Source organism: Coregonus lavaretus (genome assembly GCF_964263955.1).
Source record: "Coregonus lavaretus genome assembly, chromosome: 2".
NCBI lineage: Eukaryota > Metazoa > Chordata > Actinopteri > Salmoniformes > Salmonidae > Coregonus > Coregonus lavaretus.
The window spans coordinates 73,693,560-73,717,645 of record NC_139989.1 but is presented as its reverse complement, the minus strand read 5'-3'; the positions used below and the strand labels follow the sequence as shown (position 1 = coordinate 73,717,645).

At 42.4% G+C, this 24,086-nt stretch overlaps 1 protein-coding gene across 1 annotated transcript; it reads left to right on the top strand.

Annotated features, from left to right (window-relative positions):
• The first annotated feature begins 2,290 nt into the window (after positions 1-2,290).
• On the top strand, positions 2,291-16,043 carry LOC311142004 (stonustoxin subunit beta-like). The gene is made up of 5 exons (XM_084177551.1): positions 2,291-2,465; positions 5,281-5,454; positions 13,054-13,227; positions 13,411-13,457; positions 13,887-16,043. The coding sequence occupies exons 4-5, from the start codon at positions 13,436-13,438 to the stop codon at positions 14,423-14,425; spliced, it is 561 nt and encodes a 186-aa protein (XP_084033677.1). The 5' UTR covers positions 2,291-2,465; positions 5,281-5,454; positions 13,054-13,227; positions 13,411-13,435; the 3' UTR covers positions 14,426-16,043.
• Positions 16,044-24,086: the final 8,043 nt, after the last annotated feature.

Genomic DNA, 24,086 nt, shown 5'->3' with positions numbered 1-24,086 from the left:
AGAGTTTTGGAGAGAAATGAAAGAAGGGATACTGGTCTGTAGTTGTTGACATCGGAGGGATCGAGTGTAGGTTTTTTGAGAAGTGGTGCAACTCTTGCTCTCTTGAAGACGGAAGGGACATAGCCAGCGGTCAATGATGAGTTGATGAGCGAGGTGAGGTAAGGGAGAAGGTCTCCAGAAATCGTCTGGAGAAGAGAGGAGTGGATAGGGTCAAGTGGGCAGGTTGTTGCAAGTCGCAAGATTTCATCTGGAGAGAGAGGGGAGAAAGAAGTCAAAGCATAGGGTAGGGAAGTGTGAGCAGGACCAGTGGACTTAACGAACGATGATCAGATGTCGTCAATCTTCTTTTCAAAACTCCACAGAGAGGGAGCTGGGGGGGAGGGGGAGGAGGATTCAGACAGTAGCTACTAAATACCTAACGCCAATGTTTCAGACAATGAGGTTAGAAAAACAGCTGAATGGTAGGCAGCTAGCTGGCATAATTACAGGTACTCTCAAGCGTGAAACAACTATCCACAGTTGCTAATAGTTACCAGTAGCTACCCGCTAGCTAGTCCAGGTGGTGGGTTAGCTAGCCTCGTGCTTCACCGGGCTCAGCCGAATACAATACTTACCTACAATAATTACCTACAATAACCTACGATAACTACAATAACCTACGATAACTACCTACAATACCTAACTACGTCTCAATACATGGTTTAAGCTTTACTTGACACCATATAAGCCATATAAGCCAAGCTTACCTCCCTCCAGAGAGAGACACAACCTCACCCGACGACGATCAGACATAAATCAATCAGAAAGATTTCTGGCTCCCAGGTGTCTTTATACAAGTAACGAGCTGAGATTAGGAGCACACTCTTAAAGGGAGTGCTCCTAATTTCAGCTTGTTACCTGTATAAAAGACACCTGTCCACAGAAGCATTCAATCAATCAGATTCCAAACTCTCCACCATGGCCAAGACCAAAGAGCTCTCCAAGGTTGTCAGGGACAAGATTGTAGACCTACACAAGGCTGGAATGGGCTACAAGACCATCGCCAAGCAGCTTGGTGAGAAGGTGACAACAGTTGGTGCGATTATTTGCAAATGGAAGAAACACAAAAGAACTGTCAATCTCCCTCGGCCTGGGGCTCCATGCAAGATCTCACCTCGTGGAGTTGCAATGATCATGAGAACGGTGAGGAATCAACCCAGAACTACACGGGGGAGGATCTTGTCAATGATCTCAAGGCAGCTGGGACCATAGTTACCAAGAAAACAATTGGTAACACACTACGCCGTGAAGGACTGAAATCCTGCAGCGCCCGCAAGGTCCCCCTGCTCAAGAAAGCACATATACAGGGCCGTCTGAAGTTTGCCAATGAACATCTGAATGATTCAGAGGAGAACTGGGTGAAAGTGTTGTGGTCAGATGAGACCAAAATCGAGCTCTTTGGCATCAACTCAAATCGCCGTGTTTGGAGGAGGAGGAATGCTGCCTATGACCCCAAGAACACCATCCCCACCGTCAAACATGGAGGTGGAAACATTATGCTTTGGGGGTGTTTTTCTGCTAAGGGGACAGGACAACTTCACCGCATCTAAGGAACGATGGACGGGGCCATGTACATTCAAATCTTGGGTGAGAACCTCCTTCCCTCAGCCAGGGCATTGAAAATGGGTTGTGGATGGGTATTCCAGCATGACAATGACCCAAAACACATGGCCAAGGCAACAAAGGAGTGGCTCAAGAAGAAGCACATTAAGGTCCTGGAGTGGCCTAGCCAGTCTCCAGACCTTAATCCCATAGAAAATATGTGGAGGGAGCTGAAGGTTCGAGTTGCCAAACGTCAGCCTCGAAACCTTAATGACTTGGAGAAGATCTGCAAAGAGGAGTGGAACAAAATCCCTCCTGAGATGTGTGCAAACCTGGTGGCCAACTCCAAGAAACGTCTGACCTCTGTGATTGCCAACAAGGGTTTTGCCACCAAGTACTAAGTCCTGTTTTGCAGAGGGGTCAAATACTTATTTCCCTCATTAAAATGCAAATCAATTTATAACATTTTTGACATGCGTTTTTCTGGATTTTTTTGTTGTTATTCTGTCTCTCACTGTTCAAATAAACCTAACATTAAAATTATAGACTGATCATGTCTTTGTCAGTGGGCAAACGTACAAAATCAGCAGGGGATCCATTCACTGTATATGTTGTTTGAGATAATTAACCAAATGCATATGCCATTGTCCTTCTACACTACTGGTTAAATTAACAGTGTGTTTGTGAAATCATAATGATCTCTCTGTCAGGCTGTCAGGCTGTCTAGTCACAGAGAAAGGCTGTGCTTCTCTGGTCTCAGCTCTGAAGTCAAACCCCTCACACCTGAGAGAGCTGGACCTGAGTAACAATGACCTGAAGGATTCAGGAGTGAAGCTGCTCTCTGCTGGACTGGGGAATCCCCACTGTAAACTGGAGACTCTGAGGTCAGTATTCCTGTAGTTGGTCAACAAGTAATAACTGTTCACCAGATCCACATGTGTTTACCAGGCACACATAGTCCACACCATATGTGTTTGGACATTGAAGCTTACAGTTTTAAATGTGGTGCTATGCTACAGCATTTTGGATTTGAGATTGAATGTTTCATATTAGGCAACAGTACAGAATGTCACCTTTATTGGAAAAACATAATCTAAAACAAAGCCAAGACATACTGCAAATGCATTCAACAAGTTTGTAGAATCACAAGCTTGATGTATTCACTGCAAGCAAAGAATATTGGACCAAACACTAAACTTTTGACTAAGTAATTACGACTTTTTCAAATGGGAGAACTACATACAGTGGGGAAAAAAGTATTTAGTCAGCCACCAATTGTGCAAGTTCTCCCACTTAAAAAGATGAGAGAGGCCTGTAATTTTCATCATAGGTACACGTTAACTATGACAGACAAATTGAGGGAAAAAAATCCAGAAAATCACATTATAGAATTTTTAATGAATTTATTTGCAAATTATGGTGGAAAATAAGTATTTGGTCACCTACAAACAAGCAAGATTTCTGGCTCTCACAGACCTGTAACTTCTTCTTTAAGAGGCTCCTCTGTTTTCCACTCGTTACCTGTATTAATGGCACCTGTTTGAACTTGTTATCAGTATAAAAGCCACCTGTCCACAACCCCAAACAGTCACACTCCAAACTCCACTATGGCCAAGACCAAAGAGCTGTCAAAGGACACCAGAAACAAAATTGTAGACCTGCACCAGGCTGGGAAGACTGAATCTGCAATAGGTAAGCAGCTTGGTTTGAAGAAATCAACTGTGGGAGCAATTATTAGGAAATGGAAGACATACAAGACCACTGATAATCTCCCTCGATCTGGGGCTCCACGCAAGATATCACCCCGTGGGGTCAAAATGATCACAAGAACGGTGAGCAAAAATCTCAGAACCACACGGCGGGACCTAGTGAATGACCTGCAGAGAGCTGGGACCAAAGTAACAAAGCCTACCATCAGTAAAACACTACGCCGCCAGGGACTCAAATCCTGCAGTGACAGACGTGTCCCCCTGCTTAAGCCAGTGCATGTCCAGGCCCGTCTGAAGTTTGCTAGAGTGCATTTGGATGATCCAGAAGAGGATTGGGAGAATGTCATATGGTCAGATGAAACCAAAATAGAACTTTTTGGTAAACACTCAACTCGTCGTGTTTGGAGGACAAAGAATGCTGAGTTGCATCCAAAGAACACCATACCTACTGTGAAGCATGGGGGTGGAAACATCATGCTTTGGGGCCGTTTTTCTGCAAAGGGACCAGGACGACTGATCCGTGTAAAGGAAAGAATGAATGGGGCCATGTATCGTGAGATTTTGAGAGAAAACCTCCTTCCATCAGCAAGGGCATTGAAGATGAAACGTGGCTGGGTCTTTCAGCATGACAATGATCCAAAACACAATGAAGGAGTGGCTTCGTAAGAAGCATTTCAAGGTCCTGGAGTGGCCTAGGCAGTCTCCAGATCTCAACCCCATAGAAAATCTTTGGAGGGAGTTGAAAGTCCGTGTTGCCCAGCGACAGCCCCAAAACATCACTGCTCTAGAGGAGATCTGCATGGAGCAATGGGCCAAAATACCAGCAACAGTGTGTGAAAACCTTGTGAAGACTTACAGAAAACGTTTGACCTGTGTCATTGCCAACAAAGTGTATATAACAAAGTATTGAGAAACTTTTGTTATTGACCAAATACTTATTTTCCACCATAATTTGCAAATCAATTCATAAAAAATCCTACAATGTGATTTTCTGGATTTTATTTTCTCATTTTGTCTGTCATAGTTGACGTGTACCTATGATGAAAATTACAGGCCTCTCTCATCTTTTTAAGTGGGAGAACTTGCACAATTGGTGGCTGACTAAATACTTTTTTTCCCCACTGTACATGAAGTGCTTTCATTTCTAATCGGTAAAATACATATGTATGAATACCTTTAAATAATAATAATATGCCATTTAGCAGACGCTTTTATCCAAAGCAACTTACAGTCATGCGTGCATAAATTTTTACGTATGGGTGGTCCTCTGTAGCTCAGGGTGGTCCTCTGTAGCTCAATTGGTAGAGCATGGCGCTTGTAATGCCAGGATAGTGGGTTCGATCCCCAGGACCACCCATACAGAAAATTACTCCAGTCATCATCCACCATTTTAATATTGGGCAAAACATAACCCAAAACACATCCAAAACAAACTGCAAATGAAACCAACGAGTTTGAGTCACAAGCTTGATGTAGTCATTGCGTTCAAGGACTTTCGGACCAAATACTCAACTTTTGACTACTTTAATACAATGTATGTAAATTTGTCAAAATACTTTTTGACTAGATACATAAAGTGCTTTCATTTCTAAACGGTGACATTATATACTGTCACCTCATATGAAACATTTGATCTCAAATCCAAAATACTGGAGTATATAGCCACATTTAAAATGTCAGCTTCACTGTCAAAATAGATATGGTGTGGACTGTATACTCAATACAATAAAAATCCAATACCTCACTGTCTGTCTTTTGACTGATACTGCTTTTTAAACTGGTCTGGTCAGTCTACTCAAATATTTGTAATATACATTTTTCTATCTACAAGCAATACTTTGAAAATTTGTCATTTCTAATAATTAATAATTAATTTATGAATAGATATATCAGGTGTCAGGACATCTGAACATTTTGAAAAAATATACTGCCACTATTTTCACCACCAAAGAATAGCAGTGTGATTTTAATATGATTTGACTCTTTGCAGGCTGTCAGGCTGTCTAGTCACAGAGAAAGGCTGTTCTTCTCTGGGCTCAGCTCTGAGGTCAAACCCCTCACACCTGAGAGAGCTGGATCTGAGCTACAATGACCTGAAGGATTCAGGAGTGAAGCTGCTCTCTGCTGTCCTGGGGAATCCCCACTGTAAACTGGAGACTCTGAGGTCAGTATTCCTGTAGTTGGTTAACAAGTGATAACTGTTCACCAGATCCACATGTGTTTACCAGGCACACATAGTCCACACCATATGTGTTTGGACAGTGAAGCTTACAGTTTTAAATTTGGCGCTGTACTCCATCATTTTGCATTTCAGATATAATGTTTCATATTAGGCAACAGTACAGAATGTCACCTTTTATTTAAAGGTATTCATACATATCTGTTTTACCGTTTAGATATGAAAGCACTTTACGTATCTAGTTCTCCCATTTTAAGAAGTCTTATTTATTTGGACAAATTCACTGATATTGTATTGAAGTAGTCATATGTTTAGTATTTGGTCCCATATTCCTTGCCTGTAGTGATTACATCAAGCTTGTGACTCTACAAACTTGTTGAATACATTTGCAGTTTGTCTTGGTTTTGTTTTAGAATATGTTTTTCCTAATAGAAACTGAATGGTGAATAATGTCCTGTCATTTTGAAGTCACTTGTATTGTCAGTAAGAATAGAAGATGTTTCTGAACACTTCTACATTCATGTGGATGCTACTATGATTATGAATAATCATTAATAAATCGTGAATAATGATGAATGAGAAAGTTACAGAGGAACAAGGATCATACCCCCTCTGTTATTGGTAATTTTGAGAGGTTAGCATGCTTCACATTATCGCAATTCGTCCTTCATATGTAAATACAGCCCATCTATCACTACTTCCTTTCACCATCTTACGAAATCATGTCATTAGAAATTATAACCACAAACCACTACTACGTAATAATATATTTTCCTTCACCTAAATCTAAATAATTATTTTAATACCAGTCGTATTAAACAATCCAATACACCATCAACTCAACATGTCTCATCGCCCAATTAACTTACTTACATTGTAACACAGAAAACCGTCTCTATATCTATCATACTCTACCGCTAACTTTCGATCTAACGTTACTTTAACATATTGACAACTCATTCTTAAATTATAGTCGAAACAAACAAAACATCTATTCACATCGATGCAACGTATGAAAAAATAAATAATGTATGCACTCAATAACTGTAAATCGCTCTGGATAAGAGCGTCTGCTAAATTATGTAAATGTAATATGTTATACTATCCGCCAGGTGTTGTTAATACCATCAATTCAACCTCGTTATTCAGGTCATTCATCACTGTAAAAGTTTTTATTTTCTTTCCCTCCCTGGGTTTGAACCAGGAACCCTCTACACACATCGACAACATTCACCATCTAAACACCATACAAATCCGCAGCCCTTTCACAGCAAGACCTCGTGTAGCTCAGTTGGTATAGCCTTGCGCTTGCAACGCCATGTCTGTGGGTTTGATTCCCACGGAGGACCAGTAAGAAAAAAATAATGCATGAACTCACTAACTGCAATTCGCTCTGGACAAGAGCATCCACCAAATGACGTAAATGTAAAGTTAAACAACGACTTCCACGTCGCAGCAAGTTACGTCACTACTCTACACGTCACTAGTACGCACCACTAACTAGCTAGCTTTCACACCAAACATTCAACCCTTTATGACTTCCTTCTCCACAGAAACTATTGATACTTGTACACCTAACGTAACATAAAATTCCCTACAGCGAATCCCAATGGCGAACACCCACAGACAAAAACCATGGAAACTCTTCCATTTGTTACTAACAGACCAAATAAAACCCCTTCTCAAACAGCGTTCCCTCCAACGACCTCCATCGTAGGGTTAAAAACTAACGTAACACCGTTAACCATCCTAAATTGCTGTAGGAAAACGTCAAATTTGGTTCAGTTTATCACCAACCTTACATAATTAGAATACATCAGATCTAGGTAAATATCCTTTCAAAGTAGGCTAGAAGTAATACCAAACACTTTGTATTATCCGTTCAAGCATCAGTTGAATTACACTCACAAATACAGATTTTAGTTAGTACCATGGAACCGATGCCTTTTGAAAGCACAATAAGTCCCACAAATAGCCCAACTACAATGGTTTGTAGTCTTAACCTCTGGTACATAATAACGACACAATTACCAGAAAATAGCCTTAAAAAGAATCTTTCAAGTGTTTCTTTGCAAAGTTCTCACACGTGCTCAAAATGAATAAATTAGCAGTCAACGAGTGAAATCCACATTCATTGATTTGGAAATAGATCTGGCGATCTTAATAAAATGGATTATGTTTCCCTTGCGACATAATGAAATTCCTTTATTACATCATATTCGCTCCATAATGAGTTTTATTTTGATGTAAACCCTAAATTGGCTTTGAACTATATAAAACATTACATCTATAACAACATTACTTATGGTCCGATTATTCATTAAACCTTATCACATGATCCAACAACGGTACAAATTAGAACCCATATTAATTACTTTCCCATCCATGATGTACGTCTACGTTTGGGTGAGCAAGTTAATACATAACGTTAGATACTTCTAAGGTACTTACATCAAATAATCCCTTTGTGGTGTTTTTAACCATTCTTAATCGACACAAATGACTTCTACATTTTACCAGCGGAACCCCAAAAAATTGACTGTAATTTCCCAGACACTGGCCTTCCTGTCCATAAAACACAGACTTTTCCACTACTCTCTAAGATAACATCGAGCTCTATTTACCCCTCCTTGATATTCTATTATATATCATAATTTATTATATGACATTATCATACACATGTATTATTCATATCAACCACCGCATTCGTATTTCTAATGATTCTTTATTGCCGCAAGTTCATTTTACCATACCGCATTCACACAACGCTTTTTACCAACATACAATCAATATTATTTGACATTCTACTATGGTTAATTTTACCATAATCCTATATTACTCCTAAATTTCCCAACAAATTATCCCCTAAAAGCTTGACCGAAATTCAATGTGTCAACGTCATATCATCAACCCCTTTGATCTTTTTCTCCCGTCCTTTTATATTAGTATTCGCTTTTATTGTTAAACTCTTTGTGCTTCTTTGATTATTTTTGGTCAGAACTTATTTGTTATTAATGTGCATTTGACAATCTCTTATGTAATAATAATATAATATCTCCTGATGTCCACTTTTCTTTTGTGTCGAACACCTCATGCATCTTTCCCTTGCTCGTGTTTTTCTTAACTTTAAACCAGTTAGCTGTATGTGTGTTTCTACCCCTAGTACTTCAATGGACATCCACACACTATTCACTCTTCCTCTTTTGGTGTGAGACCGGGTGCGTCCTTTCTACCAGGTTACACTTAAGCAACGGTCCAGACCTTTCTCCATCAAGGACAGAGACTTCCACACTCACTTGCACTCTCACTCTTTCATGCACTTGTCTAAGTTACCTGTAAATACAACCCCTATCTTGATTCACTTCCTCGACACAAGAAAAACAGTATATACAGGATTTTTATCTATCTATATAGCCCTCTAGGTGATTCACTTCCTCGACACACCTTCACTGGTCTTCTACCTATCCTACGCTTTCCTAAGCGACCTGTAAATTTGGCCCTTTTTCTGATTCACTTCCTCGACACAGAAAAAGCGATATTACACAGGATTTCTGCCTACCTAAGCATTCCTCCAAACGATTCACTTCCTCGACACGTTTAGAGCGGTATCTGTAGGGCTTCTATCTATTTATTCTCTGATCGTTCAAACAGATTGTCAGCTGCCCGTGTCGAAATGACCCAGACAGAATGATCAGCGAAATTAATCAAATGAATCGACCGAATCGAACAGATGCATCAGATGAGCAGTCGAGTGACCTCGATGATTAAATGCACGAATCGAGCATTCGAATCAAATTGATCGGTCAGACTGTCCAGATGAGCAACCTGAATGAAACAGATGAATCATCCAACTTGACCACAACCAATTGAATCACAATGGATTAAACAGAATGACCAGCAGGACGAACAAATGAATTAAATGATTTGAACAAAAGGCTCAGACGGCCAACCGAGTAACATCGACGGGTACAAGATGCGTCAGACAAAACAGTCGAATTATTCAAACGGATGCATTCATACTGACCAAATGATCAACCCAAATGAAACAGATAACTCACCCCACCCAACCACAATGAATGAACCACACCAACCCAAGCAGACCATCCACCCGCTCGGACCGAGCAGATCTACTCTTACTTAAACTATTTTCTACTTATTGCAACCCTCAAGGATTTTTATCCCTCCATCATTTTAAATTCAAAAGCTCCCAGTTTCTAATTTTCTGGATCTTAAATTTGGAGAGACCTACTTGGTATTCTGCAGCTGAAGCCGGGCCCCGGACCGAACCACACAAACTTAATACTATATAAGTAAGAACTTGGCATACCTTTTTTAAAGCGGCCGCTTTGTTTGTATGGTCCGTCCAAGCCGTTTCATAGCCGCAGAAGTCCACCGTCTCTGGTCCCTGTTTTCAAGTCCTGCCGGGATCGCCATTTACAGTGGGGAAAAAAAGTATTTAGTCAGCCGACAATTGTGCAAGTTCTCCCACTTAAAAAGATGAGAGAGGCCTGTAATTTTCATCATAGGTACACGTCAACTATGACAGACAATTGAGAGAAAAAAATCCACAAAATCACATTGTAGGATTTTTTATGAATTTATTTGCAAATTATGGTGGTAAATAAGTATTTGGTCACCTACAAACAAGCAAGATTTCTGGCTCTCACAGACCTGGAACGTCTTCTTTAAGAGGCTCCTCTGTCCTCCACTCATTACCTGTATTAATGGCACCTGTTTGAACTTGTTATCAGTATAAAATACACCTGTCCACAACCTCAAACAGTCACACTCCAAACTCCACTATGGCCAAGACAAAAGAGCTGTCAAAGGACACCAGAAACAAAATTGTAGACCTGCACCAGGCTGGGAAGACTGAATCTGCAATAGGTAAGCAGCTTGGTTTGAAGAAATCAACTGTGGGAGCAATTATTAGGAAATGGAAGACATACAAGACCACTGATAATCTCCCTCGATCTGGGGCTCCACGCAAGATCTCACCCTGTGGGGTCAAAATGATCACAAGAACGGTGAGCAAAAATCCCAGAACCACACGGGGGGACCTAGTGAATGACCTGCAGAGAGCTGGGACCAAAGTACAAAGCCTACCATCAGTAACACACTACGCCGCCAGGGAATCAAATCCTGCAGTGCCCTACGTGTCCCCCTGCTTAAGCCAGTACATGTCCAGGCCCGTCTGAAGTTTGCTAGAGTGCATTTGGATGATCCAGAAGAGGATTGGGAGAATGTCATATGGTCAGATGAAACCAAAATAGAACTCAACTCGTCGTGTTTGGAGGACAAAGAATGCTGAGTTGCATCCAAAGAACACCATACCTACTGTGAAGCATGGGGTGGAAACATCATGCTTTGGGGCTGTTTTTCTGCAAAGGGACCAGGACGACTGATCCGTGTAAAGGAAAGAATGAGTGGGGCCATGTATCGTGAGATTTTGAGTGAAAACCTCCTTCCATCAGCAAGGGCATTGAAGATGAAACGTGGCTGGGTCTTTCAGCATGACAATGATCCCAAACACACCGCCCATGCAACGAAGGAGTGGCTTCGTAAGAAGCATTTCAAGGTCCTGGAGTGGCCTAGCCAGTTTCCAGATCTCAACCCCATAGAAAATCTTTGGAGGGAGTTGAAAGTCCGTGTTGCCCAGCGACAGCCCCAAAACATCACTGCTCTAGAGGAGATCTGCATGGAGGAATTGGCCAAAATACCAGCAACAGTGTGTGAAAACCTTGTGAAGACTTACAGAAAATGTTTGACCTGTGTCATTGCCAACAAAGTGTATATAACAAAGTATTGAGAAACTTTTGTTATTGATCAAATACTTATTTTCCACCATAATTTGCAAATAAATTCATTAAAAATCCTACAATGTGATTTTCCGGATAGTTTTTTCTCATTTTGTCTGTCATAGTTGACGTGTACCTATGATGAAAATTACAGGTCTCTCTCATCTTTTTAAGTGGGAGAACTTGCACAATTGGTGGCTGACTAAATACTTTTTTTCCCCACAGTATGTGGTAGAAATATTTGACTCAAAAGTAGTTAACTCAAAAATATCTCTCAAGAAACTGGAGCTTGTAAATCCAAAAGTTGACTTTATTATCGCATAACAAAGCGGAGCTGCTCCATGGAACCACTCCCTGCCCTGACACAGAGCTCTCCTTTTATACAGACACAATGCAGTCATGCTTATCCAACATACGTAGTTACTCCATTATATGTACATGATTAACATCCTTCGGAGTCACATGTTGTTTTACTCACGAGGGCTACGTGCGCTTCTCTAAATGGGGCCTCTGTCACTTGTCTCATTATATTGGTGGCGTGACTCAAATAATTCTACACATACAGTACGTACGTTAAAGAACAATCACACTCTGTATTGACTATATTCACTATCCAGACATCTGGAGGACAAAGTATCAATCACACTCTGTATTGACTATATTCACTATCCAGACATCTGGAGGACAAAGTATCAATCATGTTCATTCTGTTTTACCCTTATCATTTCATAACACATTATAAAACATATCAACTTAAACATGGTTTAAACATGTCGTCAGTAACCCATTCTAAACCACATATATTTAAGCCCTCCTGCTGGACCTATGGTTTTTCCTTGTGACTATGTACATGTGACTATGTGCATCAGGTCATAAGCACAAACAAGTGACAACACTAGTTCCATTGTTACTCCAATCTCCACACAGCTACAACGAGAAGTTTTATCTCCATCACATGTCATTGCCATACCCAGACCAGCTGCAGGGAGTTATCAGATGCACTAAAGAAATGTCTCTGCTCTGATTTAACCCTTTAATTGGTTCTTACTCCATAAGCATTTAAGGCATATAGGCGTTTCATTCTACAACATATGTACTAGAAAATCATCCATATTATCTACTCACTTAGACAGAAAATTACTCCCGTTATCATCGACCATTCAGTTACTATCGGGCAAAACATAACCCAAAACACAACCAAAACAAACTGCAAATGCAACCAACGAGTTACAACCAAATACTCAACTTTGACTACTTTAATACGCTATAAGTACATTTGTTAGAATACTTATGACTTCTTCAAATGGGGGGACTAGATACATAAAGTGCTTTCATTTCTAAACTGTGAAACGGATATGTATGAAAATACCCTCAAATAAAAGGTGACAATATATTCTGTCACCTCATATGAAACATTTTATCTCAAATCCAAAATGCTGGAGTACAGAGCCACATTTAAAATGTTAGCTTCACTGTCAAACTAGATATGGTGTGGATTGTATACTCAATACAATCTAAATCTGATACCTCACTGTCTGTCTTTTGACTGATACTGCTTTTTAAACTGGTCTGGTCAGTCTACTCAAATATTCGTACTATACATATTTCTCTCTACAAGCAATACTTTGATAATTTGTCATTTCTAATAATGATACATTCATTTATGAATAGATATGGCAGGTTTCAGGACACTGATGTATCTGATAATTTAGAAAAAAATATACTGCCACGATTTTCACCACAAAAGAATAGCAGTGTGATTTTAATATGATTTTACTCATTGCAGGCTGTCACGCTGTCTAGTCACAGAGGAAGGCTGTGCTTCTCTGGTCTTAGCTCTGTGGTCAAACCCCTCACACCTGAGAGAGCTGGACCTGAGCTACAATCACCCAGGACATTTAGGAGTCAGACTGTTCTCTGCTGGACTGGAGGATCCACACTGCAGACTGGAGAAACTCAAGTATGTAGAGGGTTTATGTCAATGTTCATATCAGACATGTTGGAGTTATCAGGCTAGTTAAGACCAACATTCTGACCACCACTTGGACTAAGTTATATAAAGACTGTGTGTGTGTGTGTGTGTTTGTGTGTGAGTTCAGGTGTATCCCTCAATGACTGTCTGTTCTTCTGCTTACCGCTACAGTGTGGAACATGGTGGAGAGAACAGAATGAAACCTGGACATAGAAAATGTGAGTGTTGACTGCTGTGAAGAATATGACTAAGAATAAGTCTTAATTCAAGTGAAGTCAAAGTCAAAGACCACCATCATTACTTACTTGGTCATATTAAATATCAGCTGTAGTTCTACAGAAGCATAAATCAGGGACACCAATGTTTACAAAGAGTTGCTTTGACAATGTGTGTGTGTGTGTGTATGTGTGTGTGTGTGGTGTGTTCGTGTTACTTTAGAAATGTGTGTTTGTGATCATGCATGCATACCGGTGTGTGTCCAGTGTGTGTGTGTGTGTGTGTTCAGGATGTGTGTGTGTCTCAAGTTACCTTAACTTCTCCTTTTGATACCTAGAAACATCTACATTAAATGAATTAGTGAAAAGTTAGTTAACATTCTAATGTGAATGATGATGATTTCTAATATTGTGTCTGGTTTCATCCATCAGATGCCTGTGATCTCACACTGGACCCAAACACATTATACAGACGCCTCTCTCTGTCTGAGGAGAACAGAAAGGTGACACATAGGGGAGAGAAATGGCATCCGTATCCTGATCACCCAGAGAGATTTGAGGACTGTGGACAGGTGCTGTGTAGAGAGGGTCTGACTGGGCGCTGTTACTGGGAGGTAGAGTGGAGTGGGCACAGGGTTGATATAGGAGTGACATATAAAGGAATCAGCAGGAGAGGAGGGGCTAATGACTGTTGGCTTGGATACAATGACAAGTGCTGGAGTCTGCTCTGCTCTGAAAACAGTTACATTGCCTGTCACAATGATAATCACACTACCTTAGACATCCCCTCCTCCAGCTCCCACAGAGTAGGAGTGTATCTGGACTGGCCAGCCGGCACTCTGTCCTTCTACAGAGTCTCCTCTGACACACTGACCCACCTGTACACATTCCACTCCACATTCACTGAGACCCTCTATCCAGGGTTTCATCTTTGGTATCATGGCGCCTCAGTGTCCCTGTGTCAAACATAACATGATGTTTCACTCTAATCATGGTCATGTTCAGCAAGACACACTGGAGCAACAATGTTGAATAGCTCTCTAGTGTGTAAACATATGATTGTAAATATTCATGAATACACACCATTGAAGTTGACAGACATTGTCAACTAGAGTCAATCATTAATATAATGTCACTCCCTCTCCCCCTCTCTGGCGCTAGACGTCGCCAGTCTACTAACCGCCAGTCCTGGCAACCCATCATTAGACACACCTGGCAACCTTCATTACTCACACCTAATCCTCAACATTACACACACCTGGCAACCTTCAATACTCACACCTGCTCCTCAACATTAGAACCACCTGGCAACCTTCATTACTCACACCTGCTCCTCAAAATTAAACACACCTGGCAACCTTCATTACTCACACCTGCTCCTCAACATTACACACATCTGGAAACCTTCATTACTCACACCTGCTCCTCAACATTACACACACCTGGCAACCTTCATTACTCACACCTGTGCCTCAACATTACACACACCTGGCAACCTTCATTACTCACACCTGCTCCTCAACATTACACACATCTGGAAACCTTCATTACTCACACCTGCTCCTCAACATTACACACACCTGGCAACCTTCATTATTCACACCTGCTCATCAACATTAGACACACCTGGCAACCTTCATTACTCACACCTGCTCCTCAAAATTAAACACACCTGGCAACCTTCATTACTCACACCTGCTCATCAACATTACACCTGCTCCTCAACATTACACCTACCTGGCAACCTGCATTACTCACACCTGCTCCTCAACATTACACCTACCTGGCAACCTTCAATACTCACACCTGCTCCTCAACATTACAACTACCTGGCAACCTTCAATACTCACACCTGCTCCTCAACATTACACACACCTGGCAACCTTCATTACTCACACCTGCTCCTCAACATTACACCTGCTCCTCAACATTACACCTACCTGGCAACCTTCATTACTCACACCTGCTCCTCAACATTACACCTGTTCCTCAACATTAGACACACCTGGCAACCTTCATTACTGACACCTGCTCCTCAACATTACACACACCTGGCAACCTTCATTACTGACACCTGCTCCTCAACATTAGACACACCTGGCAACCTTCATTACTGACACCTGCTCCTCAACATTAGACACACCTGGCAACCTTCATTACTGACACCTGCTCCTCAACATTAGACACACCTGGCAACCTTCATTACTGACACCTGCTCCTCAACATTAGACACACCTGGCAACCTTCATTACTGACACCTGCTCCTCAACATTAGACACACCTGGCAACCTTCATTACTGACACCTGCTCCTCAACATTAGACGCACCTGGCAACCTTCATTACTCACACCTGCTCCTCAACATTACACACACCTGGCAACCTTCATTACTGACACCTGCTCCTCAACATTAGACACACCTGGCAACCTTCATTACTGACACCTGCTCCTCAACATCTCCTCTCTGATGACTTCCCCTTTATCCAGCACTCTGTTGTCACCCATCAGGCAGAATTGGTTTTGTTTCTATGTTAGACGCTGCTCTTGTTTTGTGTCGCTCCATGTCATTAAACTCACTAACTGCACCTGCTTCCTGACTCCCTGCGTTTACCTTACACTTTATGATCACACACACACACACACACACACACACACACACACACACACAGTGTTGTGTTCAGTACGTAGAAATGGGTTTTATTTTTTACACAAGATAGGTCAAAGTAATATGGTGGCTGTCTACCGGGACATTGCTTTCACCTGTCCAGTTCTCTCATGTCAGTTGAGATGAAGGAAGTTAGACAGAAAATCCACTGGAACGCCCCTCCTACTGGTTATTAGTGGGAAACCCATCTATCAATCCACTGGAACGCCCCTCCTACTGGTTATTAGTGGGAGACTCATCTATCAATCCACTGGAACGCCCCTCCTACTGGTTATTAGTGGGAAACCCATCTATCAATCCACTGGAACGCCCCTCCTACTGGTTATTAGTGGGAAACTCATCTATCAATCCACTGGAACGCCCCTCCTACTGGTTATTAGTGGGAGACTCATCTATCAATCCACTGGAACGCCCCTCCTACTGGTTATTAGTGGGAAACCCATCTATCAATCCACTGGAACGCCCCTCCTACTGGTTATTAGTGGGAAACTCATCTATCAATCCACTGGAACGCCCCTCCTACTGGTTATTAGTGGGAAACTCATCTATCAATCCACTGGAACGCCCCTCCTACTGGTTATTAGTGGGAAACCCATCTATCAATCCACTGGAACGCCGCTCCTACTGGTTATTAGTGGGAAACTCATCTATCAATCCACTGGAACGCCCCTCCTACTGGTTATTAGTGGGAAACCCATCTATCAATCCACTGGAACGCCCCTCCTACTGGTTATTAGTGGGAAACTCTGAGCTTCCTACATATTATGAACATAGCATCAGTAACAGGTTGGGCGAGTTGCTCTGCTCAGACGCTGCTGACTCCTGCCAGATCTTCCAACTCCTTGACAGGTGTTTTACATCAGTAACAGGTTGGGGTGAGTTGCTCTGATCAGACGCTGCTGACTCCTGCCAGATCTTCCAACTCCTGGACAGGTGTTTTACATCAGTAACAGGTTGGGGTGAGTTCCTCTGCTCAGACGTTGCTGACTCCTGCCAGATCTTCCAACTCCTGGACAGGTGTTTTACATCAGTAACAGGTTGGGGTGAGTTGCTCTGCTCAGACGCTGCTGACTCCTGCCAGATCTTCCAACTCCTGGACAGGTGTTGTATGTATCAGCTTACCACATCAGATGCTATAGAAATCTGGTGCCTGACAGCAAAGTCCACCACGTGGCACGGAACCATTGCTCGATGCATGCAACGTCTGAGCAGGGGAACGCAACCGTTAACTTTCCTAACAGTGCATGTACAATCAAAGATGGTGGATGAATGAAGATGTCGCACTCAGGCCGTTTACCATTGAAACAATTTGTCACAGTTCCGGTCTACTTTAAGTGGCAATCAGCAGTTGCTACATCCATTAATGATATGTCCCCATTGATTCTTGAAGAATGTAACTCATAAATGCATCATGAGCTTAGTTGAAGTGTTGTACCCAATCAGAAGCCAGAATATAAGCCTGTTTTACTCCAATGTTTGTAAACAAAGAACATGTAAACACACACTATATAGCCTCAAAACATCATGGATAAAACGTTCATGTTTGTATAATGGATGATCAATCCTTGCATCCCTTAGCTCTGTCTATGAATTTGAGAGCCCCATCCCTCAGCTGTTTACTGAATTAGGGGCGGGGCTCATCCCTCAGCTGTTTACTGAATTAGGGGCGGGGCTCATCCCTCAGCTGTTTACTGAAATAGGGGCGGGGCTCCATCCATCAGCTGTTTACTGAATTAGGGGCGGGGCTCATCCCTCAGCTGTTTACTGAATTAGGGGCGGGGCTCATCCCTCAGCTGTTTACTGAATTAGGGGCGGGGCTCATCCCTCAGCTGTTTACTGAATTAGGGGCGGGGCTCATCCCTCAGCTGTTTACTGAATTAGGGGCGGGGCTCATCCCTCAGCTGTTTACTGAATTAGGGGCGGGGCTCATCCCTCAGCTGTTTACTGAATTAGGGGCTCATCCCTCAGCTGTTTACTGAATTAGGGGCGGGGCTCATCCCTCAGCTGTTTACTGAATTAGGGGCGGGGCTCATCCCTCAGCTGTTTACTGAATTAGGGGAGAGCCCCATCCCTCAGCTGTTTACTGAATTAGGGGCGGGGCTCATCCCTCAGCTGTTTACTGAATTAGGGGCGGGGCTCATCCCTCAGCTGTTTACTGAATTAGGGGCGGGGCTCATCCCTCAGCTGTTTACTGAATTAGGGGCGGGGCTCATCCCTCAGCTGTTTACTGAATTAGGGGCGGGGCTCATCCCTCAGCTGTTTACTGAATTAGGGGCGGGGCTCATCCCTCAGCTGTTTACTGAATTAGGGGCTCATCCCTCAGCTGTTTACTGAATTAGGGGCGGGGCTCATCCCTCAGCTGTTTACTGAATTAGGGGCGGGGCTCATCCCTCAGCTGTTTACTGAATTAGGGGCGGGGCTCATCCCTCAGCTGTTTACTGAATTAGGGGCGGGGCTCATCCCTCAGCTGTTTACTGAATTAGGGGCGGGGCTCATCCCTCAGCTGTTTACTGAATTAGGGGCGGGGCTCATCCCTCAGCTGTTTACTGAATTAGGGGCGGGGCTCATCCCTCAGCTGTTTACTGAATTAGGGGCGGGGCTCATCCCTCAGCTATTTACTGAATTAGGGGCGGGGCTCATCCCTCAGCTGTTTACTGAATTAGGGGCGGGGCTCATCCCTCAGCTGTTTACTGAATTAGGGGCGGGGCTCATCCCTCAGCTGTTTACTGAATTAGGGGCGGGGCTCCCACTTTGTTATTGTTTCTGCTGCTGATTGACGCTTTAAGGGGTGGCTCTCTGTTAGTGCTATCTGGGATCCTTGGGACGTCCCGGCCCTAAACCCTAACCTTAACCCTTACCCTAACTTTAACCCCTACCCTAACCATAACCCTTAAAAGGGAAAGACTGGGACAGAGCTGCTGCTGTCTTCAAGTCCCAAAACAGACCTACGGTAGCTTGCAAAACATCCATTTACGGATGACATCTTCTATACACCTTCTTCTAGGCTCGCTGTGTTGTAGACAACATATTTAATCGTGGCCATGAAAGATTGACCTCTAAAACAATTGGGGGCTTGCTTCACAAGAGTTGTTGCAGCACAGTTTCACACTCAATACGTGCAATATTATTTACAAAAAGTATTGCAGAAGATTTTGTGCAACTTCCTTCGAGGGAAAATACAAATTTATATGCGACTTCATTCATAGGAAACTTTTAGAAAACTTCAGAACAATCATTTGAAAGTTGAAGCAATGCTTGATGGACAGTGGTGTTCTAAACTGCCTTGTTCTGTGTCCTATGTTTCTGTCAGAAAACAAACGTGTTAATCCAATATTGTTCATCATAATAGGTAATGCATTTTATACAAGGCTACATCGGAGATCGGTCTCGCATCTTGAGTGTTGCCAGATTGTAGAAAAACACCAGACTGTTTCTTTGTTGTTGATGTTGGTATAAATGATATGGAGTATACGGTCCATTGGGCCTAAGCCTTATCAACACTCAATTAGTGTAATAACATGCTAAAAGTATTGTAGCAGATTTTGTGAATTTTTGCGTCCCACATTTATTTATTCTTATTTAATGATTTAATATTTGAATTCGTTTTGAAGTATAAGTTTACAGTACAGCGATTCATCATAGAGGGAGTGGAGTAAACTTCCTCATCATAGACCAGCTCCTATACCCATTCCCTATGTACCTTGAGTCATGCCACGTTCACCTGCTGGTCAGAACTAGGAAACTCTGAGATTTTGGACTTGCTAACTGGTGGTAGTTATACACGACAACAGAAGGGTGTGGGTCAACGTGTGTCCAGCCCCTATACGTGCTATGTGCAGTCAACTAGTATAAGTAGTGCTTGTGAAGTAAGTATGGTGATTATTATTAAAGTGCTGGTCATCTGAGATAACAACAAGTATACAACAAACAAGATAACTATAGAATTAAGAAACTAAAGTAAATAAATTAATAATTAAAACAATACTAAAAATACATGGAAAAAATGTAATATCAAATTATCACGTTTGGTTGCTTTGATACTAATGAGTGTTATGTCTTCACAATATTATTTACAAGGAGCGGTTCTCATCTTTTTTCACATACATCTGTCTGCAGTTTTATTTTATGGGTGATCTTTTCCATTAAATACATTTCTTTCACTCTACAAATCCACTCTTCCATAGTAGGTATGTCACCATTTAACCAACGCTCTGTACTACGTCTTAGCTGCAGACAAGGATATTCAACAGGTTGGCATTTTGGAATCCTTCAGGCATTACTCCAGGGAATATCTGAATACATTGTTTACAAAGTCCAAAACATTCCAGAATGTCATTATTGCAGGACAAGACCAAGCAATCTGTAGGTAGTTTGAGGCCAATTCCCCACATTCTCTCCAGCATTCACTGGTTGTTTCTGGTCTCATCTTCCCCATTATGCCTGGAGTTAGAAAGTACCTCATGATTTTCCATTGATACTCTTTCCATATGTTTGAGGGGTAATGGTGTCAGCATTCCTACAGCTCACCTCGCACTTCCCACATTTATTTATTTTAAAAAACAAACGTGTAAACCCAATATTGTTAATCAACCAGTTTGTCATCAAAATAATTATAATAGAGTAGCCTTATGTTAAAAAGAAAATCAATGCTGTTTTCTATGCTTGATAAAGGATGATGGATATACTGACTAAATACAGGTCTCTCCGCCCTAAAAATGGGCGTCGTCAAAGCAGCACTGTGGGCCGTCTAGCTCCCATCTATCCTTTCTTTGGATTGGTGGATACATCTCATTATTGTAATCGTTGTTTGCATATTCGATAAGGGTTGATGACATCAACAGCCTGTATCCAATGGAGAGAGATGCTACTAGCCTCTGATGGTTGGCTTCCAATATGTTGCATTATCGCCCCCCACTGATCCATGATCCTTTATGATGCAAAAATAATACTACTATAAAAACATTAAACAATAAACACCCTTCCAACTAACCCTAAACTCATTTAAGCCGACGACCCCATTCTACTACGTTGACCCCATCTGCTCCTGCACCATGCCAACGGCCTGGGAGGACGGGACACCACCACTCAACACACCCTGGAACTCTTCTGAACGCTAAGAAGACAAACTGACTTAAGCAATAAGGCCCAGGGGGTGTGGTATATGGCCAATATACCATGGCTAAGGGCTGTTCTTACGCACGACGCAACGCGGATATTGGCAATAAACCACAAACCCCAGAGGTGCCTTTATGCTATTATAAACTGGTTACCAACGTAATTGGAGCAGTAAAAATACATGTTTTGTCATACCCGTGGTATGATTGGCTTTCAGCCAATCAGCATTCAGGGCTCGAACCACCCAGTTTATAATGAAGCATATATCACTCGTCAGCCTATCCCTCTGTGCTGGCACAGATCTACTCCTTACAGGAATCCTCTCAGGATGCCTCACCCTTGACCCTTGACCCATCCTCCTCTACTCTCTTCACTGCCTCAGCATACGACACCTTCTGCACTACTCTGACTCTGGCCACCTCAACCTGCCTCAATCGCACCGGACACTTCCAATCCCCAGCAACATGGGCATTATCATATGTTTGGTTGCTTTGAGACTAATGAGTCTTATGTCTTCACAATATTATTTACAAGGAGCGTTTCCCATCTTATTTCACATACATCTGTCTGCAGTTTTATTTTATGGGTGATCTTTTCCATTAAATACATTTCTTTCTCTCTACAAATCCACTCTTCCATAGTAGGTATGTCGCCATTTAACCAACGCTCTGTACTACGTCTTAGCTGCAGACAAGGATATTCAACAGGTTGGCATTTTGTAATCGTTCAGGCATTACTCCAGGGAACATCTGAATACATTGTTTACAAAGTCCAAAACATTCCAGAATGTCATTATTGCAGGACAAGACCAAGCAATCTGTAGGTAGTTTGAGTCCAAAACATTCCAGAATGTCATTATTGCAGGACAAGACCAAACAATATGTAGGTAGTTTGAGGCCAATTCCCCACATTCTCTCCAGCATTCACTGGTTGTTTCTGGTCTCATCTTCCCCATTATGCCTGGGGTTAGAAAGTACCTGATGATTTTCCATTGATACTCTTTCCATATGTTTGAGGGGTAATGGTGTCAGCATTCCTACAGCTCACCTCGCACTTCCCACATTTATTTATTTTAAAAAACAAACGTGTAAACCCAATATTGTTAATCAACCAGTTTGTCATCGAAATAATTATAATAGAGTAGCCTTATGTTAAAAAGAAAATCAATGCTGTTTTCTATGCTTGATAAAGGATGATGGATATACTGACTAAATACAGGTCTCTCCGCCCTAACAATGGGCGTCGTCAAAGCAGCACTGTGGGCCGTCTAGCTCCCATCTATCCTTTCTTTGGATTGGTGGATACATCTCATTATTGTAATCGTGGTTTGCATATTCGATAAGGGTTGATGACATCAACAGCCTGTATCCAATGGAGAGAGATGCTACTAGCCTCTGATGGTTGGCATCCAATATGTTGCATTATCGCCCCCCACTGATCCATGATCCTTTATGATGCAAAAATAATACTACTTTAAAAACATTAAACAATAAACACCCTTCCAACTAACCCTAAACTCATTTAAGCCGACGACCCCATTCTACTACGTTGACCCCATCTGCTCCTGCACCATGCCAACGGCCTGGGAGGACGGGACACCACCACTCAAAACACCCTGGAACTCTTCTGAACGCTAAGAAGACAAACTGACTTAAGCAATAAGGCCCAGGGGGTGTGGTATATGGCCAATATACCATGGCTAAGGGCTGTTCTTACGCACGACGCAACGCGGATATTGGCAATATACCACAAACCCCAGAGGTGCCTTTATGCTATTATAAACTGGTTACCAACGTAATTGGAGCAGTAAAAATACATGTTTTGTCATACCCGTGGTATGATTGGCTTTCAGCCAATCAGCATTCAGGGCTCGAACCACCCAGTTTATAATGAAGCATATATCACTCGTCAGCCTATCCCTCTGTGCTGGCACAGATCTACTCCTTACAGGAATCCTCTCAGGATGCCTCACCCTTGACCCTTGACCCATCCTCCTCTACTCTCTTCACTGCCTCAGCATACGACACCTTCTGCACTACTCTGACTCTGGCCACCTCAACCTGCCTCTATCGCACCGGACACTTCCGATCCCCAGCAACATGGGCTGCCCTACAGTTGGCACACACAACTTTATCCACCAAACTACACAATCCTCTGTCCCACGCCCTCCTGCACACTTCCCACGTCTTGGAATCTCCCTCCTACACCCTGCTGGGACATGCCCATAACCGTTGCTCCTGAAACAGGGCAGTGGATTCGGCACAAAAGCTCTATCAGGATAACTTCTATATCCTAACATGACTTTGTCGGGTAAAGACTCTGACTCAAAACTCAAAAGGACTGACAGTGACTCCTCTGTTTCACCACGCTCACCACCGGGTCTGCGTCGCACCAAACGGCAGGCAATACAAACACCAGGAATCTTCAACTTCAATTGCTCCACCTCCACTCTTAACACTACCCCAGAAATCACTCCTTTCAATGGTGTCCTGTTCCTAAGAGCAAAGCAAGAAATGGATCTTAACCCAGGTTGCGTGACACTGAGTGCCCGCTCCCTCTGGGCTGAAGAAACACAAACAACTATCACAAGTCCACTATGGGTTTCCCTCACTGATTCAAATGCACCCAACTCCTTTCCCACCCTGAAACTACAACTGGATCAGCCGAAAAGAATGGATCCACTCTCTCCAAAAATGTCACTCCTACTGGACCAGATTCTTCTTTATCAGGTCCATCGATGCAAGGCTCGGACTCCAAGCTCTTCACAACACCTTCCACCTCACTTAACTCTCCCTCATTCACTTCCATTTCCCCTCCAGAACTCAGTCTGGCATACAGCTCACTCTGTTTGTA

Bases quoted from the DNA above. Each gene is read 5' to 3' on its own strand.
- LOC311142004 (XM_084177551.1), top strand. From the start codon at position 13,436: ATGAAACCTGGACATAGAAAAT. The intron at 13,458-13,886 runs GTGAGTGTTGAC...TTCATCCATCAG, and splicing joins GAAACCTGGACATAGAAAAT to ATGCCTGTGATCTCACACTG.